Here is a 21,130-nt window from a genome sequence, read left to right as displayed (position 1 = left end):
CAAGGATGCTGATGCTATGTCTACACTACAGACTTCTGCCAGCAGAGCTTGTCAGTCTGGGGTGTGAAGAGCAATGATCACTGACCGACTGAGCTGTACCAACCAAAGCCACTAGTGTAGATACAGCTATCCCACAAAACAGAACTTCAGCTTATCTTGCTCAGGGCGGCTGGAATAAGCAGTGTCAGCAGAAGTGCAGTTTTGCTGGTTTTAAGCTGCATTCACACTAGGAGTATTTTGCCTGTGCAGTGCTCTGTTACAGTACAGTGTAGACATGGCCTGAGCCTGCCAGCCTCAAACAGCATTCAAGGAATCGGCTGCTTTACCTCAGGCCTGTCCCTTTGTTCATCGCTTGCCAAACACTGGCATGGGGTCTTGTCCCCTGTTCCTCCTCTCCATGCTCTTCTCCTTGGTGCTATGTAACCTCAATGGCACTGAGCTGCAGTTTTGATTTTTGCCCTTGTGGGGATGTGTCATTCCAGATGAGCCCGATTTTACACAGGTCTTGTGGCTGTCGTGAGTTGGGCTTGCACTGTATCCTGTCCCCAGGCAGAACAACCGCTCCTGCTCCTGGTGAAGCTGGGGGTGGCAAGGAACCAGCCTACCCAAGTCAGGATTGTCTTTGAGCGTCCCTCCAGGCTGGAAGACGTGCCTACGGTCTCTCAAGGAGAGCTAGAAGCAGGGATTTCCTTTAATGAGATGTAAAGGGATGAGATCTCAATGGAAGCACAGCTTCTCCCTGGGCTGCTAGGCAAAGAATTGAGTAATGCACCAGCCCACGGAGCCGGAGGCCTTTGGGTGCTGAAAACTGCCAGGCTTGGCTTTAAATGTAAGGTGTCAGAGGGAAATTGACAACTCTTGATGCCATCCCAACAGCCTCCCCCTTATGAGGGCCTTTTTTCCTCAGCTTGATGTTGACTGACCCTGACGATCTCCCCAAATGGTACCTCTGAAGCACCAGTCCTGGCATGGCTGTTAATGATCAGCTGGAAGGGACTGACGACTGGAGGGCAAAAAGCGGGTGGTGTCTTTTGAAAGAGAAAGGTGCTTCCTGCCAAGCCCTATCAGGAGATAGTGCCCAACCTCCACAGCTGTCCTGGAAATGGATCCTGCTGCTGAAGCCTGTCAGCACTGCGAGGTTGGGAGGCAGCATCCATAAGGTTAGTATTGCACCTGTGGTGAACCCCTGCAGGAGACAGACCACTGTGTCCTTGCCAAGCAGCTGGGCTGCTGCAGGCTCTGGCATATGGTGTTCCAAGAGGGGGATTACGTTCACCCAGCTGGGCCCAAGCCCTCCTTGACAGCTAGCTTTTAACATTTCCTTACCAAATAGAATGTGGTTCTTTAACTGGACAGTGCACTGTTACTACAGTAGGCCTCAGTCACAGCACATGTGAGTTGTGTGGTAGTTAAAGGTAAAATTTCACTCCTGTAAATAGCTTGGTGGGACACCTGCCATGGGAGCACCTATGCAGTTTGCTACCATTTCCTGATAACCATAGTTCAGGCCATCTGGAAGAAGGACATGCTGAAGAGGTAGCTCCTTCGGTTTGATGTGCTGTGTGTTACAAGTCATGTGCAGGAAGGAAAGGGGCTGTGATCTTCATAGAAATGTAAGGCTTGAAGGGACCTCAAGAATTCACCCAAGTCCAGCCCCCTGCGCTGTGGCAGGACCACTGCTCACTGCAGTCTCACACAGCCCAAGGTTCCCCCCAAAAGGCAGCAGGACCCCTTCCATGCTGCTTTCATCTCCCTGCACGTTCCCTTTTCTGACAGCCTCATGTACAGCAGTGGCGCCATGAAGGGTCAGCCTGTTCTCTGGACTCCCGTTGGAGAAGGGTTTGTTACAGGCTGAGCCATTGCCATCTCAAAATCAGAAACATATTTGGTGAGAATTAAATGGCCAGGCAACCTCCAGATACCTGCTGGTTTGTAGCCCCCTTTGTTGAGGAATGGAAGGGATGGCTGTGTAAATCATCTGGGACCCACAGGCTTTTACTCCGCTCTTTATACATCCAAGACAGATACAATGAATTCCGGGCAATTAATATGTGGGAATCTTTCCAACAATGCCATAAAAGCCCAGATCCCATCTGCTCTGCATGGATTTAAGGACATTAGGCTAGCTGAAATTCTTAGAGCATTTTCTGTGAGGAAATGGGTTGGTCGTCTCATCCCTGAGCCAGCAGTCAAATTAGGAAAATGGTGGTGCTTTTCCAGACTCCAGACACAAAGGCAGCTTTGCCTGCGTGAATCACCCAGGCAACGTCACTCAGGATACGTCTATGCTGCAGGTGGGACTTGTGCTAGCTCAGCCCAAGTTAGAGTGCTAAAAGTAACCATCTACTTCAGTCTTTTACAGTATGTGTTAACCCCTTAAGAACATCTATGCTGGGTCAGACCAAAGATCCATCTAGCCCAGGGGTTCTCAAACGGGGGGTTGGGACCTCTCAGGGGGTCATGAGGTTATTACATGGGTTGTCGCGAGCTGTCCACCTTCACCCCAAACCCCACTTGCCTCCAGCATTTATAATGGTGTTAAATATATTTTAAAGGGTGTTTAATTTATTTGGGGGCGGGTCACACTCAGAGGCTTGCTGTGTGAAAGGGTTTGCCAGTAAAAAAGTTTGAGACCCACTGATCTAGGCCATATCCTGTCTTCCAACAGTGGCCAATAGCAGGTGCTTCAGAGAGAATGAACAGAACAGGTAATCATCAAGTGATCTATCTCCTGTTGCCCATTCCTTTATGCCTAACAATCTGTTCCATCTTGTATTTAACTGGTTTCAGAGTAGCAGCCATGTTAAGGCTGTATCTGCAAAAAGAACAGGAGTACTTGTGGCACCTTAGAGACTTACAAATTTATTTGAGCATAAGCTTTTGTGGGCTACAGCCCACTTCATCAGATGCACAGAATGGAACATTTAGTAAGGAGATACGTATACACATATGGAGAACGTGAAAAGGTGGGAGTTGCCCTATCAACTCTAAGAGGCTAATTAATTAAGATGAGCAATTATCAGCAGGAGAAAAAAAAACTTTTCTAGTGATAATCAAGATGGACCATTTCAGACAGTTTGAAAAGATGTGAGGATACTTAACATGGGGAATAGACACTGAGGACCTTTCCCAGACCTGAAGAATAGCTCTGTAAGTTGGAAAGCGTGTCTCTTTCACCAACAGAGATTGGTCCAATAAAAGCTATTACCTCACTCAGCTAGTCTCTCTTAGGTGAATGATGTAGATCACACCTCTCCGAGCCATTGTTCCAGGCTCTGCAGATTTCTCTCTGCTGTAGATATGCTTGGTTCATACGTTTGAGATTTTATTCACAACCATAACAGTTAGAGACTTACTTATTATGATGATTTTATTTTATGTATGAAAGCTGAGATTGTGGAGAACAAGATGACAGATTGAGACAGGTGCCACGCCACTGACCCACTGCATACTAGCCCATTCTGGGCCCTGTCAGGAGCAATATTTCCCCTCTCTATATCATTATGTGCACCTACCCACTACCCTGCGAGGGCCCACAGGCAATTCCTATATGACACAGCATACAGCAGGGTTTTGCCATCAATGTCAGTGGGAGCAGGATCCAGATCCATGAGGATGGAAGGTCAAGAGAAACGGCAGAATCAGTTTTAGCATGGTCAATATTTTAATAATTTTTTCAACATTAAAAGTCTGTTTAAAATCATGATATAAAGGGATTATATTAATGCTACAGCACGTGTAGTAAAAGTATTAATAGCTTTCAAGAATAATTTTACCAATTTTAATATGTAATTTAGTATTATCCTACATCCGTTCAGGGCAACTTCACCTGCATTCCTCCTCTATGGTTCAGCAGGGCACCCACTCTAGGCTGCCAGCTCCCCAGCTGTGGCCTCTATTGGGTGGAGACCCATGGTTCTCTCCCTTCTGATCAGGGTATTTCCAGGCTGAACGTGTTTTCGTCTCAAGGTAAAAGCAATACAGACAAAACATATTAAAGACAATCAAAGAACCTCCAAACATGCTAATAAGCTTTCCAGAGATCACCCCAACTCCAACATGGGTTCTGGCTGGTGAGCAGCCCTTCAAATCCCCACACAGGTGTTTTCCAGTGGTTTCAGTTTTGTTAACACCCTTTGCTCAGACCAAGATCCATCGTGGATCGGTGAGTGAGTCCTTTATCCAGAATGGGGCTCTTCAGAGAGACCATGAAAAGGTAATCAGCCAGACAATGGGTCCTCTCCTGGAGGCAAAACTTCCAAAAGATGAGTTATTGACTAATTGGAGGAATTATATAGCATACTACTCCTGTCTCCTAGGGATTTCCTGGGAAACCCACTTAATTTTAAAAGTTCATATTGTTTCAAAAAGTCATTTGAAGGTCCTACCATTTCCCAAGATTTACATTAGTCGTGCCTCCTAGGAAAATTACATACAATCCCATAATGACCTATAAACAACTGTATTTTAATACTATCAACACCAAAGGTATTGAATTTTAATTCAGTAAGGTTCATCCAGGAGATTGCCCTGTTTGCCACAGTGAACTTTAAATATATGTCTACACAGTATTTGGGACCAAGCCTCCCAGCCTGGGTCAACAGACATATGACCCCATACCCCCATGCTTCAAAGCCTAAACTCCGGCTCAAACTGAAACTTCAAAGCACTGTCAACACTGGTATTTTTAGTGTTCTAGCACAAGCCCCCCGGCCCATGTCTCTAGACCCCAGGCTCGGAGGCTCACTCCAAAATGCTATATAGACATTCCTTAAGCATTAAAAAAATCATGAGTCATGCCCCAAAAGTCAGGAGAATGGCTTAATTTTTTAAAATAGTAAATGTCGAATGTTGTGCTTTTAGGGGTCATATTTTCAAGCTTTTCTCTGCAGCCAGGAAGGCTAGAAGCTGACTTTTCTTTTAAGCTGAGATAATCACATGACTCCCTGAGCTGGGGCTTGGGGAAAAAAGACCCTATGTTGTGAGACTCAAGATAAAATTGTGAGGCCCAGCAACACCATCTCATTTTAATGAGCCTAGAGGTTTCAATACGCATTTCTGCTAAAAGGAAAATTGGAATATATTCCATATAGGAAAAGAAAGGGTGAGAGTGTGATAGAGCAGGGATTCACAAACTGGGGATCAGGACCCCTCAGGGGTTGTGAGGTTATTTCATGGGGGGGTAATGAGCTTTCAGCCTCCACCCCCAACCCCACTTTGCCTCCAGCATTTATAATAGTGTTAAATATATAAAAAAGTGTTTTTAATTTATAGGGGGGGGTCGCACTCAGAGGCTTGCTGTGCAAAAGGGGTCACCAGGACAAAAGTTTGAGAACCCCTGCCATAGAGGCTCTGAGCCAGATCTTCAGCCGCTGCGAAGTGACACTGGCGGCGCCCGTGCCTGTGACAGAGAGACAGTGATCCTGTCTCACACCAGTTTCCACGCCACTGGAGCTGGTCTAGGTGGCACCCATCTCCCTGACAATGAAATCAGGCAGGAGACCCCAAGGGCATGAAATCCAACCGCTGGGCTTGAACTCCGCTCTCATGAAACGGGTGGCAGTCAGCCGCTGCCCCACTGAAGTCAGGGCAGGGGAGAAGTTACAGGGGAAAGAAGTCAAAATCTGTCCCTCGTCGTGTGAGTGACCCTAGCTCCGGACTTCTCTCTGCCCTCGCCTTCCCCTTTAAATGCAAATTATTGCGTGGGCCTGGCTGCTGTTGACACCGAGTCTTGCAGGGCGCTGCGCCGCTGGGAGCAGCACGGGGGGTTCCTCTCAGGTCAGTGTCACCTCTTAGGGCTCTTGGCACGGCACGGCACGGCACGGGAGGGGAGGGGTGGTGGAACGGAGGGGGGCCGAACGTTCCGTTTTGGAACGCTGCCCGGCTGCATTGTTGCTCTGCGGGTTCTTTTGGCGTGCACGGGGCTTGTGCAGCTGTATTCTGCATCTGCTTCTGCTGTGGGGTTTTGAGGGGTTGGAGGGGGGAACAGGGAGGTTAGAGACCATGGTGCGGGAGTCCTGCAATTTTCTGGGAAGAGGGGAGGGCAGGCTGGTGGTGTCATCTAGATCTCACACTGTGACATTTCTCTGGACGTTGGCTTCCTGGGTGCAGGTAACTCCCCAGGCTTGTAACGCTAGGATGGAAATGAAAAAAGGTTCTGAATCTGCTAATTGACTGTCCAGTGTCTGGGGGATGGAGCTAAATGGAGTGAATATGCTGCTATTTTTTTTTTTAATGGGATAATCTGAAATAACTGTCTGGGTAACTTATGAATCACAGCCATTTTCATACTGAACAAAGAGGGATCTGTTTCCACAGCCTAGGACTGGGCTTTGATCAGACCCAGCAGCTAATCCTTCAGCTGAGGTGCCATTGTACAGAACAATGGGAAATGAGTATGGAGGAAGACTAGCAGGAGCCCTGCTATGTTTTATTAAAGCTTGATCAATGGTGCAGGTATAAAAGTCAGAAGGAACCCCCTGTTCTGCTGAGATATCACCACAGGGCTGGGTTTGGGCTTGTTGGTTCGACCTGCCAAAGTGTTCCCATGCTAAATCTGCTCCTAGAAGCAATCCAGAGTAATTAGGAATCCTAGACTGCAGTAGTGCTAGAGGCCTTGATTGGGATCTGGGCTCCATTGTGAACACACAAAAGCCCTGCACTGAAATGTACAGTCTCTAAAGAATTATAGCAAGAGAGTTCTGCACAGCTTAGAGTGATGAGATAGAGCCCTTCATGTCTTGGTCGCAGGTTCAAATCCCATGTCAGCAGTACATTAAAGCTGTCATCATTCGGTGACCTCCTATCAGGTGTATGTTTAAAACAAAACAAACCCTTTCAGTTGGAACTAATTAGCCCCCGGCTGATGGTCCTTGCTGAGGCTGGAGATCCAAATAATCTTTCCCTGCCTGATGTGATTTCCCCTCCACCACAGACTTGTGGAATGTTGGGGTGTGTGAATCTTGCCCTGCCCCATCTCTGGGGGGGGTGCATAGTTTGCTCCCTGGGGCCCCTTTTGCCTAATTCTTAACAAATAACAGACAAAATGACTGAACAGTCTTTCATTTGTTCATTTAAATATAAAATGTTGTTTATAAATAATACTAGCTTGTGCATGTCAAAAATCACTGCAGGTAATTAATTAAATAGAAATAAACCCAGAGCAAGGGTCATCAACACCCTCATCTAATTCCTCTTGCCTTTAAAAACCCCCAAAATGTCATTGACCCTCTCTTCTTGACCTGGACTCTTACTCTGAGCTTCAGCCCGCTTTTCCAGCCTGGCCTTTTCTGTTTGAATGTAGTGGGCCAGATCCCAAGCTAGCGTAAATCAATATAGCTCAATGGATGTCAATGGGCTGGGTCCCCCGCTGGTGTAAATTGTCCAACTCCTGACTTCAATGGAGCTATGCTGATTTAGGCCCTCTGAGGATCCATAGTAGGAAGATACAATCTGCTGGTTGAGATTACAACTGATCAGTGTTAAATGCTTGCTTGAGAATGTCACTTTTAAAAACCAGGATTTTGATTCTTAAACACGAACATCTTTATAGAACACTTGGAGAAAAATTGAATAGCTGCTTCATTTCCTTGCCCCCACCTCCCTGTCTTGTTAGATACAAAGAGAGCCTTGAAATGTACAAATATACTCACACATAGAGTGCATTTTAATATTTTAGGGGACAGATGTAGAAAGAAGAGAAAGTAAAACTTTGGGAAAGGCACCAGGGGGAGAGAGAGAGGGAGAGAGAGAGATGCAGGGTATGTACTTGTTTGGATATGTGGGTATCTAAATATTTCTTCTCAAGCCTTGAGAACCAAATACATCCCCTCAGGCTGTGATCTCATCTGATCTTGTTAAGCAGGGTCAGGCTGGGTAAGTGCAACAGGCCCCGCTCAACATAGTGACTGGTTTGAAAATGATATTGTGGTTACTGCAGCTTGCTGGGGCAGTGACTCCTCAGTGATCTGTGGCCCGCACTGTACTCTGATAGGAGACCTCCAGTGGTAACGCAGGGGCCTGTGGGTGAAAGTAATACTGACCCCAGTGCCTCAGTGTGGTGGTAGAGGTCCTATGCCACCAGGGGGCTGTCCTCTTCTGGATGAGATGCAAGACCAAAATAGTGACCTTCAGCTCGGACCGAACTGGCCACCTAAGAGCAAGAGCCACTACAGGCCTGAGTCTCCCAGCTGAGACCTGCAGCTGAGGCCTGTCATCAGTGGAATGGTCAAGGTCCAAATTTCTCAGTCCAGATTCCGGAGAAAATAATAATAAAAAAAAGTAAATTAAAAAGATTTTGGGGGTCTGTTCAAAAGCATCTGGCAGTCTGGCTTGGCTCGCGGTCCGCTGATTGATTACCCCTGTTGTAGGTGATCCGCACGGGAGCAGCTTCTGTCTGCACTTGAATAGCTGAAGCTGGAGAAAGGGGGTGAAAGAGGGGCTTTGTCTCCTTTGTGAACAGTGTCTCCTTTTAGTGCCCAGAGGTTCCTTGCTGCAGTGGGTTACTGAGCCTGCGACTGGCCCCAGCCTGGGGATCGTGTTCTCAAGATGGAAGACAAGAAGAAGAAGAGGAGTCCAAAGCCTGGCCTAGCTCAGCCTGTGTCGTCCAGCGCTCTGCGCAAACTGTCCGTCCCCACCAGCAAAAGCACCACCTTCTCTCTGGGGCTGCCTCACCTGCCCTCACCAAAGCAACGGGCCAAATTCAAAAGGTCAGTGCTGGGGGCTGGGATGACAGGGAGCCTGCATTACAAATGCTGCATGTCCCCAGGTATTAAACCTGAGATTGCAAGCACCCAAACCACACAGGTCACTCCTGCTTGAGCTACCCAGGGCTCGAGTTGTGCCCCAATGCTCTGCGATGCTGGCCAGGCACTTTTGTGGAAGGTGAAGCAGTGTTCCAGTACAATCACTTACTGCAAATGCTGGGAACACGCTCCAGAAATTGGTTTTTTAGGACTGGAGCTGCAGCACTAGCTCCCTTTATCTGTAAATAGCAGGCTGCTGTACTTACAAAGAACCATGAGCTCCTTGGAAGAAAGACAAGGGCTGCATCTCTTGGCATAGAAAGGCCTCCAGCCAATGTTCATGGGGGTTTGTATTTTCTATCTAGGGTGAACAAGGAGAAATCTCGTCTGCCTCAGCCTGGGGGCAGTGGGGGCGCAGCACTGGGGGCCCCTCTGCAGCACTCCTTCTTGACCGACGTCTCGGACGTTTATGAGATGGAGGGTGGGCTGCTGAACCTGCTCAATGACTTCCATTCGGGCAAACTGCAGGCCTTTGGTAAGCAGGAAGCAATTCCTCTAAAGGGGAGTTCATCAGCCTGAATGGCGTCCTCAAAGCATCAGTGCCTGGCCCTGGGGTGCTGGGAGCTAGGGCCACCCAGAGCCACCATGGCTGGAACTGGAAGATCTGGCTAATCTGGGAGGCTCCTGCTAGCAGTTGTGTGATGCCTGGGGCAAGCCCAGCCTATCTGTAATGGGAAACCCCAGGAGAGCTGGTTAGGAATCTCTACTGCAAGGGGATGTGTCTTGGTGATTGAGTGTAACCAGGTCCCCCTCCTGGGCGGCACAGGGAAGGAGTGCTCCTTCGAGCAGCTGGAGCACGTCCGGGAGATGCAGGAGAAGCTGGCGCGCCTGCACTTCAGCCTGGATGTCTATGTGGAGGAGCTCTCTGAGGACCAGAAGAAGACAGTGGCAGATAGTAACCTAGATCAGCTGCTGACTAATGTGAGTACCAGAGAGTTCTCTCCTGGTGGGCTGATCCCTGAGTCGTCCCTTGAGAACAAATCCCTGCTCCCTCCAAGCCCCGCACTTAGACTGTGCTGCTCTTAGTGACTAGCGCAACAGGGCCCTGACCCCTTCTGGGGGCTACCACAATACAGATAATGCTCCCTAAGGATCTTCAAAGGCAAGTAGGGCCCTGTTCCCTTTATTGTCAGAGCTGCTTGTGCTTGTTCTAATGACGCTTCTGTTTCCCTTTTCAGTTGGAAGAGCTCAGCAACTCCATGTATCCTTCTGCCGGGGCCTATCGGGGCCATGGGATTCTTCAGGGGGCCTGTTCTGTATGTGCACAGCTGGGTGACCCCCTCAGGCAGGGAAGGGAAGAGGGAATCCGCTTTGAGACACTTGATCATCACTCTCCAATATCTCCCCAGACCATGGCATTGGATCTGAGATGCCATTAGTAGATGCTGATCATCTTCTGCCAGAGACTCTAGGCAGGGAGCCCTGTAGAGCTTGGAGGCTTCTTGGGAATTGCCAGGGGTTTCAAAGACACCAGGACTCTGCTGGTGCCAAAGGTTTCCAGGCGAGCCTGTCATGAAGACATCTGTAGGACACCGTTTTAGAGGAAGGGTTGGGTTGGAAGGAGGAGCCTGAGGGTGGGATCTGGAGGTCTGAGTAACATCTCTGAGCGGCACAAGCCACGCTTTGCCCATCAGTGGGCAAGAGGTTAGAGGGAGCCCTAATGCATTGAGATGGATCGGTGATGGATGCTGGTTGGAATCCACTTCTAAGGGTAACCAGGCACCACCAATGGAGTGAGTAATGCAGTTGAGTCTATGAAGGAGCTGGATAACTGTGGGACCAGTTTGAATTAGCATGTGGTACTGGCCACTCTTGAAGACAGAATCCCAGCCAGGGTGGCTCGGTGGTCTGATCCAGTATGGGAAATCCTGCGTCACCGTCTGTGCAGGATAAGAGGGAGAAGAATCTCGTGCTTCGGGGTGTTGGCGATCTCCGTAGAGGTCAGGAAGGAACCCTTCCCCTATCTCTGCCATGCACAGACTATGGCTGGAGGGAGAAGACCAGACTTTTTATTGGACCATTGGTCTGTCCTGATGCTATATTCTATTGACCATTGGTCTGATGAGGTGAGATACTGCATGGTACAAACCATTGCCAAATCCTACGTTCCTGTGCTGCACAGGCTACCAGCAAGGGTGCCAGAACCTTTGTACAAGTGGGGGCAGGGGCACTGGTGCTGGACTGGTGGGGCTATGGGGCCATGCCCATAACTTTTTAACATGGATGTAGTTTGGGCCGGGGAGGGTGGTGTACCTGCCCAAGGCTTGAAGTTTAGGGGGGCAACACTGCCCCCCCACCTCCACAAACCATGCCCATGTTAAAAAGCCATGGCCCCTGGGTTCTCCTGGTTCTGGTGCTGTTGCTACTGGGTACAGAGACTGGCTCAGTTAGAAGGTTTGTGTTAGGAGCTCCAGCCTCTCCTCCCAGGGATCTGGTCAGTGATGAGGCTGCAGCTTGATCAATTATTCTTCTTCCTTAACATAAAACTCAGCCAAAAGCTGCACCTAGCGGAGAATCCAGACCTGGAGGATGCTGCCACTGCCTAGCTGGCTGCCTGATCCCTCCATAGGCAACAGAGGGCAGCACTGAGGATTCTGGAGCCAAGGGAAAGCTCCACCAGCTCGACTCTGTCATGGCCCCTCTGAACAGTAGGAGTATAAAAGGAAGGACACCCCTAAGAGAAGGGGTTTGGGGGGTAGGCTGGGGGAGGGGCATGTTGTCTAATAATTTTGTATCAAAATCCAGGATTTTTAGAGCATCCGAAAAGGCCAAACACTGTCAAGGTAACTTGAAAAGTAAACGAGAAAATCGTAGCGCAAAGACGGGGAATCAGCAGTGCTGGGTTCTCTCTCTCCTGATCTCTTCCCAGCTCACCATGTGACCTGGGGCAAGTTGCTGCACCTCTCTGTGCCTGAGTTTTTTCCTCCCCTTTCTTTTTAAAAATGGGGTTAGTGATACTTGAGCAACCTTGTATAAAGCGTTTTGAGATTCCTGGATAAGAAGTGCCATAGCAAACAAAGCATTGTTAATGGGAGATCGAACATTTCATTTTCAGGCTGCGGGATTCAGTTTGGACCATTCGAGGGGCTGTGAGTGAAATGAGTTTGGTGGGTTTCAGTCTGGTTCCTAGTGGACAAACAGCTACATCACAAAATCTTGCAAAATACCCCAGGCCTTTTGTAGAAATTCTTTCTGTGGGGGTTGGGTAATATTTCCATTCCAACAAGGATAGAAGTGGTGGCTTTGCTAGACCAGACACCAAATGTAAGAAGAGAGGAGTTTAAACAACTAACATTTCTACACTTACACACACGTCCACTTTTTAACAGCTAAGCTGCTCCAATTCGATACTGAAGGTGAATAGATGAGTGTATGTTTACATGTCAGAATGTTTTTCTAGTAGTAGAATGTAGCACTAAATAATGAAATTGTAATGTAAATAAACTAGGTGTGGTATTTTGCTGTTTTCACCACCACTTTAATTAATGTGTAAAGAAGGAAAAATGGACAGAAGTTTAAAACAGAGGCATGAGCAGCCAGGACTCCTGGGTTCAGTTCCTGCATCTGCCCTAGGCTTGTGATTTTCAGAAGTGACTAATGGTATTGGGTGTCCAATGTGAGACACCTGTATGGGGCCTGATTTCCAGAAAAGGCTGAGCATGTTCCACCTCCTTTACAATGTCTTGGATTAGGCTCATAAATAGTGAGGCTTGCTCCTGTTTTGCAAATCTTCTATATTAACCGCTCTCTGCCTCAGTTAGCCCATCTGTAACATGGGGATGAGGATGAATGGAGGAGGCATGTGGGTAAAGCACTGGGAGATACTTTACCACAGAGCAAGGCAAAGTTTCCCTTGGAAAGCAGTGGGTTCCGAGCAGGGGTGCACCCAGAATTTTGCTAAGGAGAGGGCCAAGTTACTGGCCCAGCTACCCCAAATCTGAGGGGCAGAGTGATGCCCTGTGCTTGGTCACAATACCACTCGCTTGCCTTTGGCCTGGCCACCCCTGCAGCCTACCAGCAGGAATGGGGCTCAGCTGTTACATCACCCAGCTGCTCGGGGGGCGTGGGCCCCCTTTTGCCCCTCCAGAGGGTCACTACTTCCAGGGGTTAGGGGTTGAGAGGGGAGCCCCCAGCCTGCGTGGCACGTGGCCGTGGGCCACTCACAGCCCTGGGTGGGACCGACAGGCCTGGGGCGCCTCCCCGCACGGACCGCCAGAGGGCAGACACTGCAGGGCGGGGAAGGAGGCGGAAGAGCCCCTCCCCTGCCCGCTGTCGCCGCGCGATGACGCCATCGGTCGGAGCCCGGTTACCAGGCAGCGCCCGCGCCGGTTCGGATGGAGATGGCGCCGGCGCAGCACCGGCTGGTGAAGGGGGTGACGACGCTGCAGGTGAGGCGCGCGGGCGGGGCGGGTATTGGGGATAAGGTGGGGGCAGGCCTGGGGGGGTTGTACATCTGGGGTAGGCTTGAGGGGGGGCGCAGCTGGGGCAGGCCGGGGGGGGGGCTGTACATCTGGGGTAGGCTTGAGGGGGGGCGCAGCTGGGGCAGGCCGTGTGTGTGTGTGTGTGTGTGTGTGTATGGGGCGGGGTGTGCAGCTGGGGCAGGTCTCGGGCGAGGGGCTGTATATCTGAGGAGTGTGGGGCCATGCATCTGGGGCAGGTCTCAGGGGGTGGGGGGCTGTATATCTGAGGAGTGTGGGACCATGCATCTGGGGCAGGTCTTGGGGGGTGGGGGGGGGCTGTATATCTGGGGTAGGCTTGAGGGGGGGCGCAGCTGGGGCAGGCCGGGTGTGTGTGTGCATGGGGCGGGGTGTGCAGCTGGGGAAGGTCTCGGGCGAGGGGCTGTATATCTGAGGAGTGTGGGGCGATGCATCTGGGGCAGGCCTTGGGGGGGGGGCTGTACATCTGGGGTAGGCTTGAGGAGGGGCACAGCTGGGGCAGGCCGGGTGTGTGTGTGTGTGTGTATGGGGTGGGGTGTGCAGCTGGGGCAGGTTTTGGGCTGTATATCTGAGGAGTGTGGGGGGTGCATCTGGGGGGAGGGGGCTGTATATCTGAAGGGTGGGGGGTGCATCTGGGGCAGGTCTAGGGGGCTGTATATCTAATAAGTGAGGGGCGCATCGGGGAGGGGGGCTGTATATCTGAAGGGTGGGGTGATGCATCTGGGGCAGGTCTCGAGGGGGCTGTATATCTGAGGAGTGGGGTGATGCGTCTGGGGCTAGGGCAGGACCCGATGGGGATGACTGTATATCTGGGGTGGTAAATCTGGATGTAGGCACATCTTGGGGCGACAAGGGACAAAATTCTCTTAATCTATTTCTGCTGCCCCAGCTCCTGCTGTTTCTTGTGCTTATGCTTAGTCCCTGCTGTAAGCAGGTGCAGCACCACTGATGGCAGTGGGCTGTTCTCTTACTCCAGGGCTGAGTTTGCCCCCCTGCTCTAGTTTCACTGAGGGTATCACAGCTCCTTGGTGCTCCTGTCTTGAGTGTTTTTTCCTGTGTGTTTCATAGAAACAGGCACAATATACAAATAACATTAGGGGCCTTATCCTGCACTACTGATGTCAGTGGCAAAATTCCCATCCACTTCAAAGTGGACGTATTCAAAGTTTGTTTGCAGTTGAAAGTTAATTTGGACTAAGGTAGGGGTGAATTTAAAGCACAGTAGCCGTTCCTTAGTAGCTCCATGGTATGAGACATTATAGAAAAGCCCCAATATGGTATGAATAAGTCACATGTTCCTTAAAGAGTGGATGCCTTTCTCGGACACTGTCATCATTGGAGCTTTGCTTATTCCCTCTCTCTCTCTCTCTCTCTCTCTTTTTTTTTTTCCTTTTCAGATTAATCACTTTCATCTAGAAAGTGACACTGACTAGAAACACAGTGAAATTAATGGGCTGTTTTCCCTGCCTTAGCCAGAAGAAATACAAAAATAAACCAACAAGTTGCCTAAGCAGCGACAACAAGTTAGGGCCTGATCCTGCAAATATTCACTACCAGATATAATGCTCATGGCCATGGGTAGTTTGTCTGACTGAAGTGGGACTACCATGGTAGTTAGCATCGTGCTTTATAGCGTTTGCAGTGTTGGGCCCTAATATTTTATTAATGATTGTTTCCATTCTAATAATGTAAGATGTTGTGAAGTAATAGTAATGTTAGGAACCATTGAGAAATGGATAGATAAAACAGAAAATATCATAATGCCACTACATAAACCATTGGTATGCCCACACCTTGAATGTTGCATGTAGTTCTGATCACCTCGTCTGAAAAAAAGATAGAGCAGAATTGGAAGAGGCACATAGAAGGACAACAAGAATGACTGGAACAGCGTCCATACAAGGAGAGATTAAAAAGATTAGGATTGTTCATCTTTGAAAAGAGCTGAGTAGAGGGGAGGATATGATAGAGCTTTGTAAAATCACAAATGATGTAGAGAAAGTGAACAGGGAGGTGTTATTTACCGGTGTCATAACACAATAACTAGGGGGTCACTCAAATTAATAGGCAGCAGGTTTAAAACAAACCTAAGGAAGTATTTCTTCACACAACACACAGTCAGCCTGTGGAACTCGTTGCCATGGGACGGTGTGAAGGCCAAAAGTATAACTGGGGTCAAAAACGAATTAGATGAGTTAATGGAGAATAGGCCCATCAATGGCTATTAGCCAAGATGGTCAGGGACACAACCCGATGCTCTGGGTAGCCCTACCTCTAATGCCAGAAGCTGGGAGTGAACAAGAGGGAATTGCCCTGTTCTGTTCATTCCCTCTGAAGCATCTGCAAATCTTCTCTGTGTTGGGAAACGTGGTCAACCATCTCTATGACTATTTAGGGATCTCTGTCTTATCCTTCGTAGGCCTATGTCAGGGGTTATCTTGTGAGGAAGAGGTTCCAAAGCTTACAGGAGGACTATGAGAACATGGTAAAGGAGATTGAAGGGGATTTGGGTCCGTTGCAATGGAAAGGACGCTTCATACCAATGCCTGTCTTTCCTCAAAAGGTATGGTCCATTCAGTTCATGGTACGCAGTCGCTCCTAGCAAAGGCTGGCATTGCTGATATGATCAACATGTTCTGTGTGAATAGGGATTTCTTACAAAAAATGGTGTAGCTAAAACAGAATTTAGCACTTCTGCATGTAGCAGGTAGTTTCTGGACTTCATTATCACAATTTTTCTTGGATTCAACGTATGGTCTGGCTAAATGCTATAAATGCAGCCATATTGGGGGAAACCTGGTTGTCCTCTGACACAATTAAAGCGTCCATCTCACACTGTACACTGACCTAGCCATGTGTTAACCATTTGAATCATGGTGCTGAAGCCTGGAAAGAACAAACTCTCTTCTCCATGACAGACCCCATCTGTCCATACTACAACCAGGCACTATCTGAGACTTGCTCTCTTGTAGTGTTTGAACATGGCTCATGAACAAGCTTTATAAAAAAAAAAAAAATGTAGCTTGGAAATAAACTGTTAACCATTTCCCAAACCATGATCATTTAAAACTCTTTTGTGGGCAGAGTGAATTTCTGGAAAGTAGTGAGGAAAGTTATCGGAGCTGGTTACAAACATCTACTAAGCAAGATCATCTTAGCCAGGAAGAGCCTAACCTTGTTGAATTTTTTTATTACATCCCTCTGTTCATTAACTCTCCTCCATGTTTAACTTCTCAAACATTTTTTCTCCAGAAGCAGATGAAAATAAAGCGATTAATTGATCAAGAGTCTGGATCCAAAGACCATAACAACACAGCTAAAGGGCAGCAAAAGCATTGTCCTCTTGAGACACTAGAACCAGAGAAGGATTGTGACTCTAGGAGTTGCATGAAACCTGCAGCCCAGCTTCAAGATGAGCAGATGGTCTCAAGAGGTGAAAGCAAGAGAGTGAAGCAACATTTAGAGTGTGATGCAGATAAATCCACTGGACAGGACTGCAGCTTATCAGGAGAGAATACGGAATGGAAGAACAGTAGCAATGCATCATCTGTATGGAGCAACACTGTTCCGGAGATAGGATCTACTGTAGCCAGTCAAGGTAAGAGACAGAAATAGGGATATACATTATAGCCAGCACCTCTGAACCCTTCCAGCATGGCATGTGTAACCTGTCAGCACGCTCACCTGCCTGAGCTAGATTGTTGGGGAGACAAAAGCTTCAGGAATACAATAGAGAGACTAGAGCAATGAATCTCATCCAAGAGATCGCATAAAATGGAGTCTGGGCCCCCTCGCATGAGTTTCCTGTTTAAATAATATCTCCTCTCCAAGGTCTTGTCTACACTAGGAAATTATCCATTGCAGATATACATTATTTAACTGCAAGGACAAACTAAACTTGGTTCCACACCAGCTCAGAAACCTTGATCAACCCCTATTTGGGGCAGGGTTCCAGGTTTCTCACCTGGAAACCCCTCTTATCCAAATCCTCTCATTTTCTAAATGTTCTGCTTCCCAATGAGCATCAATTGCAGGGTAAAGTACACCCTCTTATCCAAACCTTTGTTTGCCTAAATAAATTCCATGTCACCTCTTCCATTAGCATAGGGGAAGGGAGAGGCCCTTGGTGTATTTGAGATCAGATTAAAGATTTTTCTGCAAAACTTTGATCGCAAGCAAGCTAGATTTTTCTATTCCAAGCAGCTTTATGCATACCCTTCAAGCTCATATACTTGCCTGGGCTGCTTAAGTTAGGAACAAGCTTTATGCAGCTCTCCTTTCTGTGTAGGTCCTAGAGACTAACTGCAGATCTTCAAAGCGGGCAATATCTCAGTGTTATAACCCCCCTACGTAGGCACCATGATCAATTATAGAGCAGAGTCCAGGAAATACTGTCTTGAAAAGACTGTAGGCTGTAGCCCTAGAAAACTATGATAATCCATCAGCATGGATTTTGTTCAAGAGCATAGGGCTTGTACCCAGAAAAATGTGTGTTTGTTTTTTATCCTGTTTGTGGACATGTGTTTGTTCTGACGCAGTTGGAAGTAGGTTAGTATCCAAGGTCTCTCTTTCTTGATGTTCCTGACACAAGAAAATAAACAGCCTCTCATGGAGCCAGAAGGTGAATAATACAAATGGATTGGCAGCAGTAACCACACAGGAAAATTAACACACTAGCTTCTGTATAGTATAACTCTGTACACCAAGGAAGATGATTGATTGCATTCCTCACATTCTATGAAAGATGCATTAAAGGTAAATTTTCTAAATAGCTTGTTCCGAGTCTGTGTGCACTGGCTTGGGTTAACAGTCATGTGTTCTTGGTTACTACAGTGACGATGGCATATGAGAAGCTAGAATAGTACAAAGTAGAGTTCTGGTTCCAAATGGGGAGACCTGCCTCTCTTCGTTGCAATGGATTGTTGACTTTGAAATCTGTATGTTAAGGTGGTTAACTGTTTCACTGCTGATTGTTCTACCAAAACATTCAATTCCCCTGGGATGGTAGGTGGAATTTGGGAAGAGTACCTCCGGCCCTGTCTGGCCTCTGAACACAAGAGGACTAAAGGGAACATGGCTAGGCTATAAAATCAAATAACCCCTTAAATAGAATTAATCTCTGTTTTTCCATTTCTGTGCAGAGCTTCCATTCAAGAGCATAAAACAGGAGCTGCCTCAAACTCTTTCCGACCTTCAGTGCTATCGAAATCACTTGGCCATGGAGCTGCTGTGGCTGCAACAAGCTATTGTGAGCCGCAAGAATGTAAGAGCTTGTCCTTGCCTCTTGCTGTGTTCAAAGGTTGGCTTGTCCAGACAAACATCTGCAAGAGGAATCTTCAATTAATCACTGTGGTGGGGACTGGATTTCCATTCAGTTACATAAGAGTTTAATCAGATAGTGGAGGTGCATTTCTCTTCTCTGGAGGAGATGATAATGCTTAACGCTTGTACAGCACTTTCCATGTGTAAACATCAGCTAATTAGAGGAAGATATGGCTGAGGTTAGCTATAGGCGTGTTACAAAGACTTCACTGCTCTTCTAGAATGTACTGCAGTACATATTCTAAACCACACTTGTTCATCTAGTTTATCCAAATACATTTGTAAGGTAGGGTCTGTTGTTTCTTTATTGTTCTTTTTATTATTCTCTCACTTACATGCTAATCCGTCTTCAGTGCTAATCTCCAAGCATTAGTGTGAATTAGCAATGATCAGTTAGTAAAGAAATAAGGATAGAATAATGCTTATATTGTACCTCCCGTCTCAAAGTCTCAAAGTGCTTTACAGATTTGGGTCAGTGTTATCACATCCATTTTATGAATAGGGAAACGAGGCATGGTGAGGTTTGGAGACTTGCCTGAGGTCAGACAGTTAAGTCAATGGCAGAGCAGAGGTAGAATGCAGAAATACTGACTCTTCTGGAAGTCCTTTGGTTCAACCACTAGACTTCTACCTCAGTTTCCCTCACTTTCCTACCAAGATGTGCATACAGAATTCTGTGTTTTCCCTGCAACAGTGGATGGGATTAGTAATGCAGTCATCAGTGTGTTTCTTAGTAAGAGTTCCTGCTGCTGAAGGACACTGAGGGTTGACAATCTTACACCATAATCTACTCTGAAACAATTAAATGTGGAGGATGTTGTCTAAAATGCCTGTTACTCTGCTAGGCACCTCAACACTGGTAAACCTGGCACGCTGGGGCTTATTTCTAACTGTAGGCACAAAGGGGGAGAGATTTCTAATTGCCTAAACCTAGGACTAAGGGTGAGGTATTGCTGACTTTGTTCCTGACTTGCTGTGGGACCTTGCAATTTGTGCCTCAGGTTCTGTGTCTATAAAATGCGGATTAGGATATTCACCTATCGTGTGCATGCATGTGTACACACAGGTTGGGTGGGCACGCCCAGATGGGTGTACGTGCATGCACGGCTTTATTAAGTTCGTAAAGTGCGTGGTTGCATGTGACTATTGCTGTGTGTATACTTATCAACATCCCTCTGCTCTGTCCACTTGCTCCTCTTGCGAATAGGCAACATCCAAAGGACAGATCCTTTGCATATTAGAGCACTCTGCCTGGCCATGAGCAAGCAGCCAGCAGAGGGAGGAAGATGCCTAAATCTGGCCCTACAAGCCTCAGTTGCATTCCTTTCAGTGTTTAAGGATTTCTCACCACATATGAGGACTCCAGTGGTAGCTGGGTAACCTGCAGAGACAGATGCTCTTCTGGTTTCAAGTCTGTCAGGATTTAAGCAATATCATTTGATTTCCTTTTTGTCTTGTAGTATTTGATCCTGAAACAAAGGCTGGGGACTCCTGAGCGATAGGAAACTGTTTCAGGGGGATGCGGAGTATGCTCACCTTGTTGTGGAGGAGCAGCGTTCTCTGGGACTAGCTGGACTGTGTCCGATCCACTGCAGGAGAGGAATCATCACGTGAGCTGCCTGGGAAAGCACTAGCTCCACTGTGGCATAGACATTTCTCATGGTTAACTTGTGACTTCCACTGGGACTTTTATTTGTCACATTCATCCGAATAAGAGTTAGTTACAGTGAAGAGGTTTATTTTTAAACTTGAAACCTTTTGGTGAAGTCACATATTCAATATCTGCCCCATGCTAAGGAGGACATTATATGTACTGAAGGGGTTATTACCCAGCCCTCACCCAGAAGAACTCCATTTCTGCTGACTGAGCCTGAGAGGGAAATCGCAGCCAGACTGATTTTTTTTTGTTTTATGTACTTTTCTTTAAAAGATTAGTTGATAATTTGTGGCTGAACTGAGTGGCAGGGAAGCAGCCTGGTGCTTTGAACAGCAGGAATGGGCTCCCCTCCACAGAGCAGGAACGGCTTTTTGTTGTCAGCTTGCTGAGCCATGTATTTGGAAAGAGTCTGTTTCCCACATACCATAACTCTGTTCCCATGACTTGGAGATCCCAAAATACTCGATGGCCAAACCCTGCAGACTTCACTCCAGCAGAACGCCGGCTGAGCGAGAACCACAAGGTTTGGCCCAGTGTGTACAGAATGTATTATATAACCAGATGTGTTTGCTAGTGGGCTTTGTTGACTGTTTTGTTCTAATGAGCAACCCATGAACATCAGAAAGGGGACTTTTCCCCATGGCACGGTTGATCCCTATCCCACACCCGTAACACTTTGTGAGTGCAGATGCTCTGGGTTCTGTCTCTTTCCATGTGCAGTCATACACATATTTAATGTACAGTCTGGAACCATTCCAATGAAAGCCTGTGTCAGTTCCTGAACATACTCATTTGTTCCTCATTTTTGTTTTTGAATAAAGTATTGTCTCTCCCCAGATTTGTCTCTGCCATTGGCTGGGCCATGTCTTGATCCCGCCACCTAGCACAGATGCTATCCAGTGAAAAGTAAA

The 21,130-nt window shown here is 47.6% G+C and overlaps 2 protein-coding genes across 7 annotated transcripts; both read left to right on the top strand.

Annotated features, from left to right (window-relative positions):
* Positions 1–942: 942 nt before the first annotated feature.
* On the top strand, positions 943–12,274 carry CCDC28B (coiled-coil domain containing 28B). Of its 5 annotated transcripts, none has more exons than XM_030539078.1 (6): positions 943–1,160; positions 8,475–8,708; positions 9,110–9,279; positions 9,571–9,725; positions 9,983–10,005; positions 11,296–12,274. In XM_030539078.1, the coding sequence occupies exons 2-6, from the start codon at positions 8,548–8,550 to the stop codon at positions 11,348–11,350; spliced, it is 564 nt and encodes a 187-aa protein (XP_030394938.1). In that variant the 5' UTR covers positions 943–1,160; positions 8,475–8,547; the 3' UTR covers positions 11,351–12,274. The 5 variants fall into 5 exon arrangements, with proteins under 5 accessions (XP_030394938.1, XP_030394936.1, XP_030394937.1 ...); XM_030539076.1 differs by lacking the exon at positions 943–1,160 and adding an exon at positions 5,364–5,778; XM_030539077.1 differs by lacking the exon at positions 943–1,160 and adding an exon at positions 5,364–5,778 and having other exon boundaries at positions 8,462–8,708.
* Positions 12,275–12,371: 97 nt separating this feature from the next.
* IQCC (IQ motif containing C) lies at positions 12,372–21,055 on the top strand. 2 transcript variants are annotated; one of them, XM_030539072.1, is made up of 5 exons: positions 12,372–13,192; positions 15,660–15,803; positions 16,496–16,838; positions 18,382–18,503; positions 20,023–21,055. In XM_030539072.1, exons 1-5 carry the CDS (start codon positions 13,139–13,141, stop codon positions 20,062–20,064), a joined length of 705 nt encoding a protein of 234 aa, XP_030394932.1. In that variant the 5' UTR covers positions 12,372–13,138; the 3' UTR covers positions 20,065–21,055. The 2 variants fall into 2 exon arrangements, with proteins under 2 accessions (XP_030394932.1, XP_030394931.1); XM_030539071.1 differs by having other exon boundaries at positions 16,493–16,838.
* Positions 21,056–21,130: the final 75 nt, after the last annotated feature.

Source organism: Gopherus evgoodei, chromosome 20 (assembly GCF_007399415.2).
Source record: "Gopherus evgoodei ecotype Sinaloan lineage chromosome 20, rGopEvg1_v1.p, whole genome shotgun sequence".
Classification (NCBI taxonomy): domain Eukaryota; kingdom Metazoa; phylum Chordata; order Testudines; family Testudinidae; genus Gopherus; species Gopherus evgoodei.
Note: the sequence above shows the minus strand (reverse complement) of the source record. Positions and strands in the feature narration are given on the sequence as shown.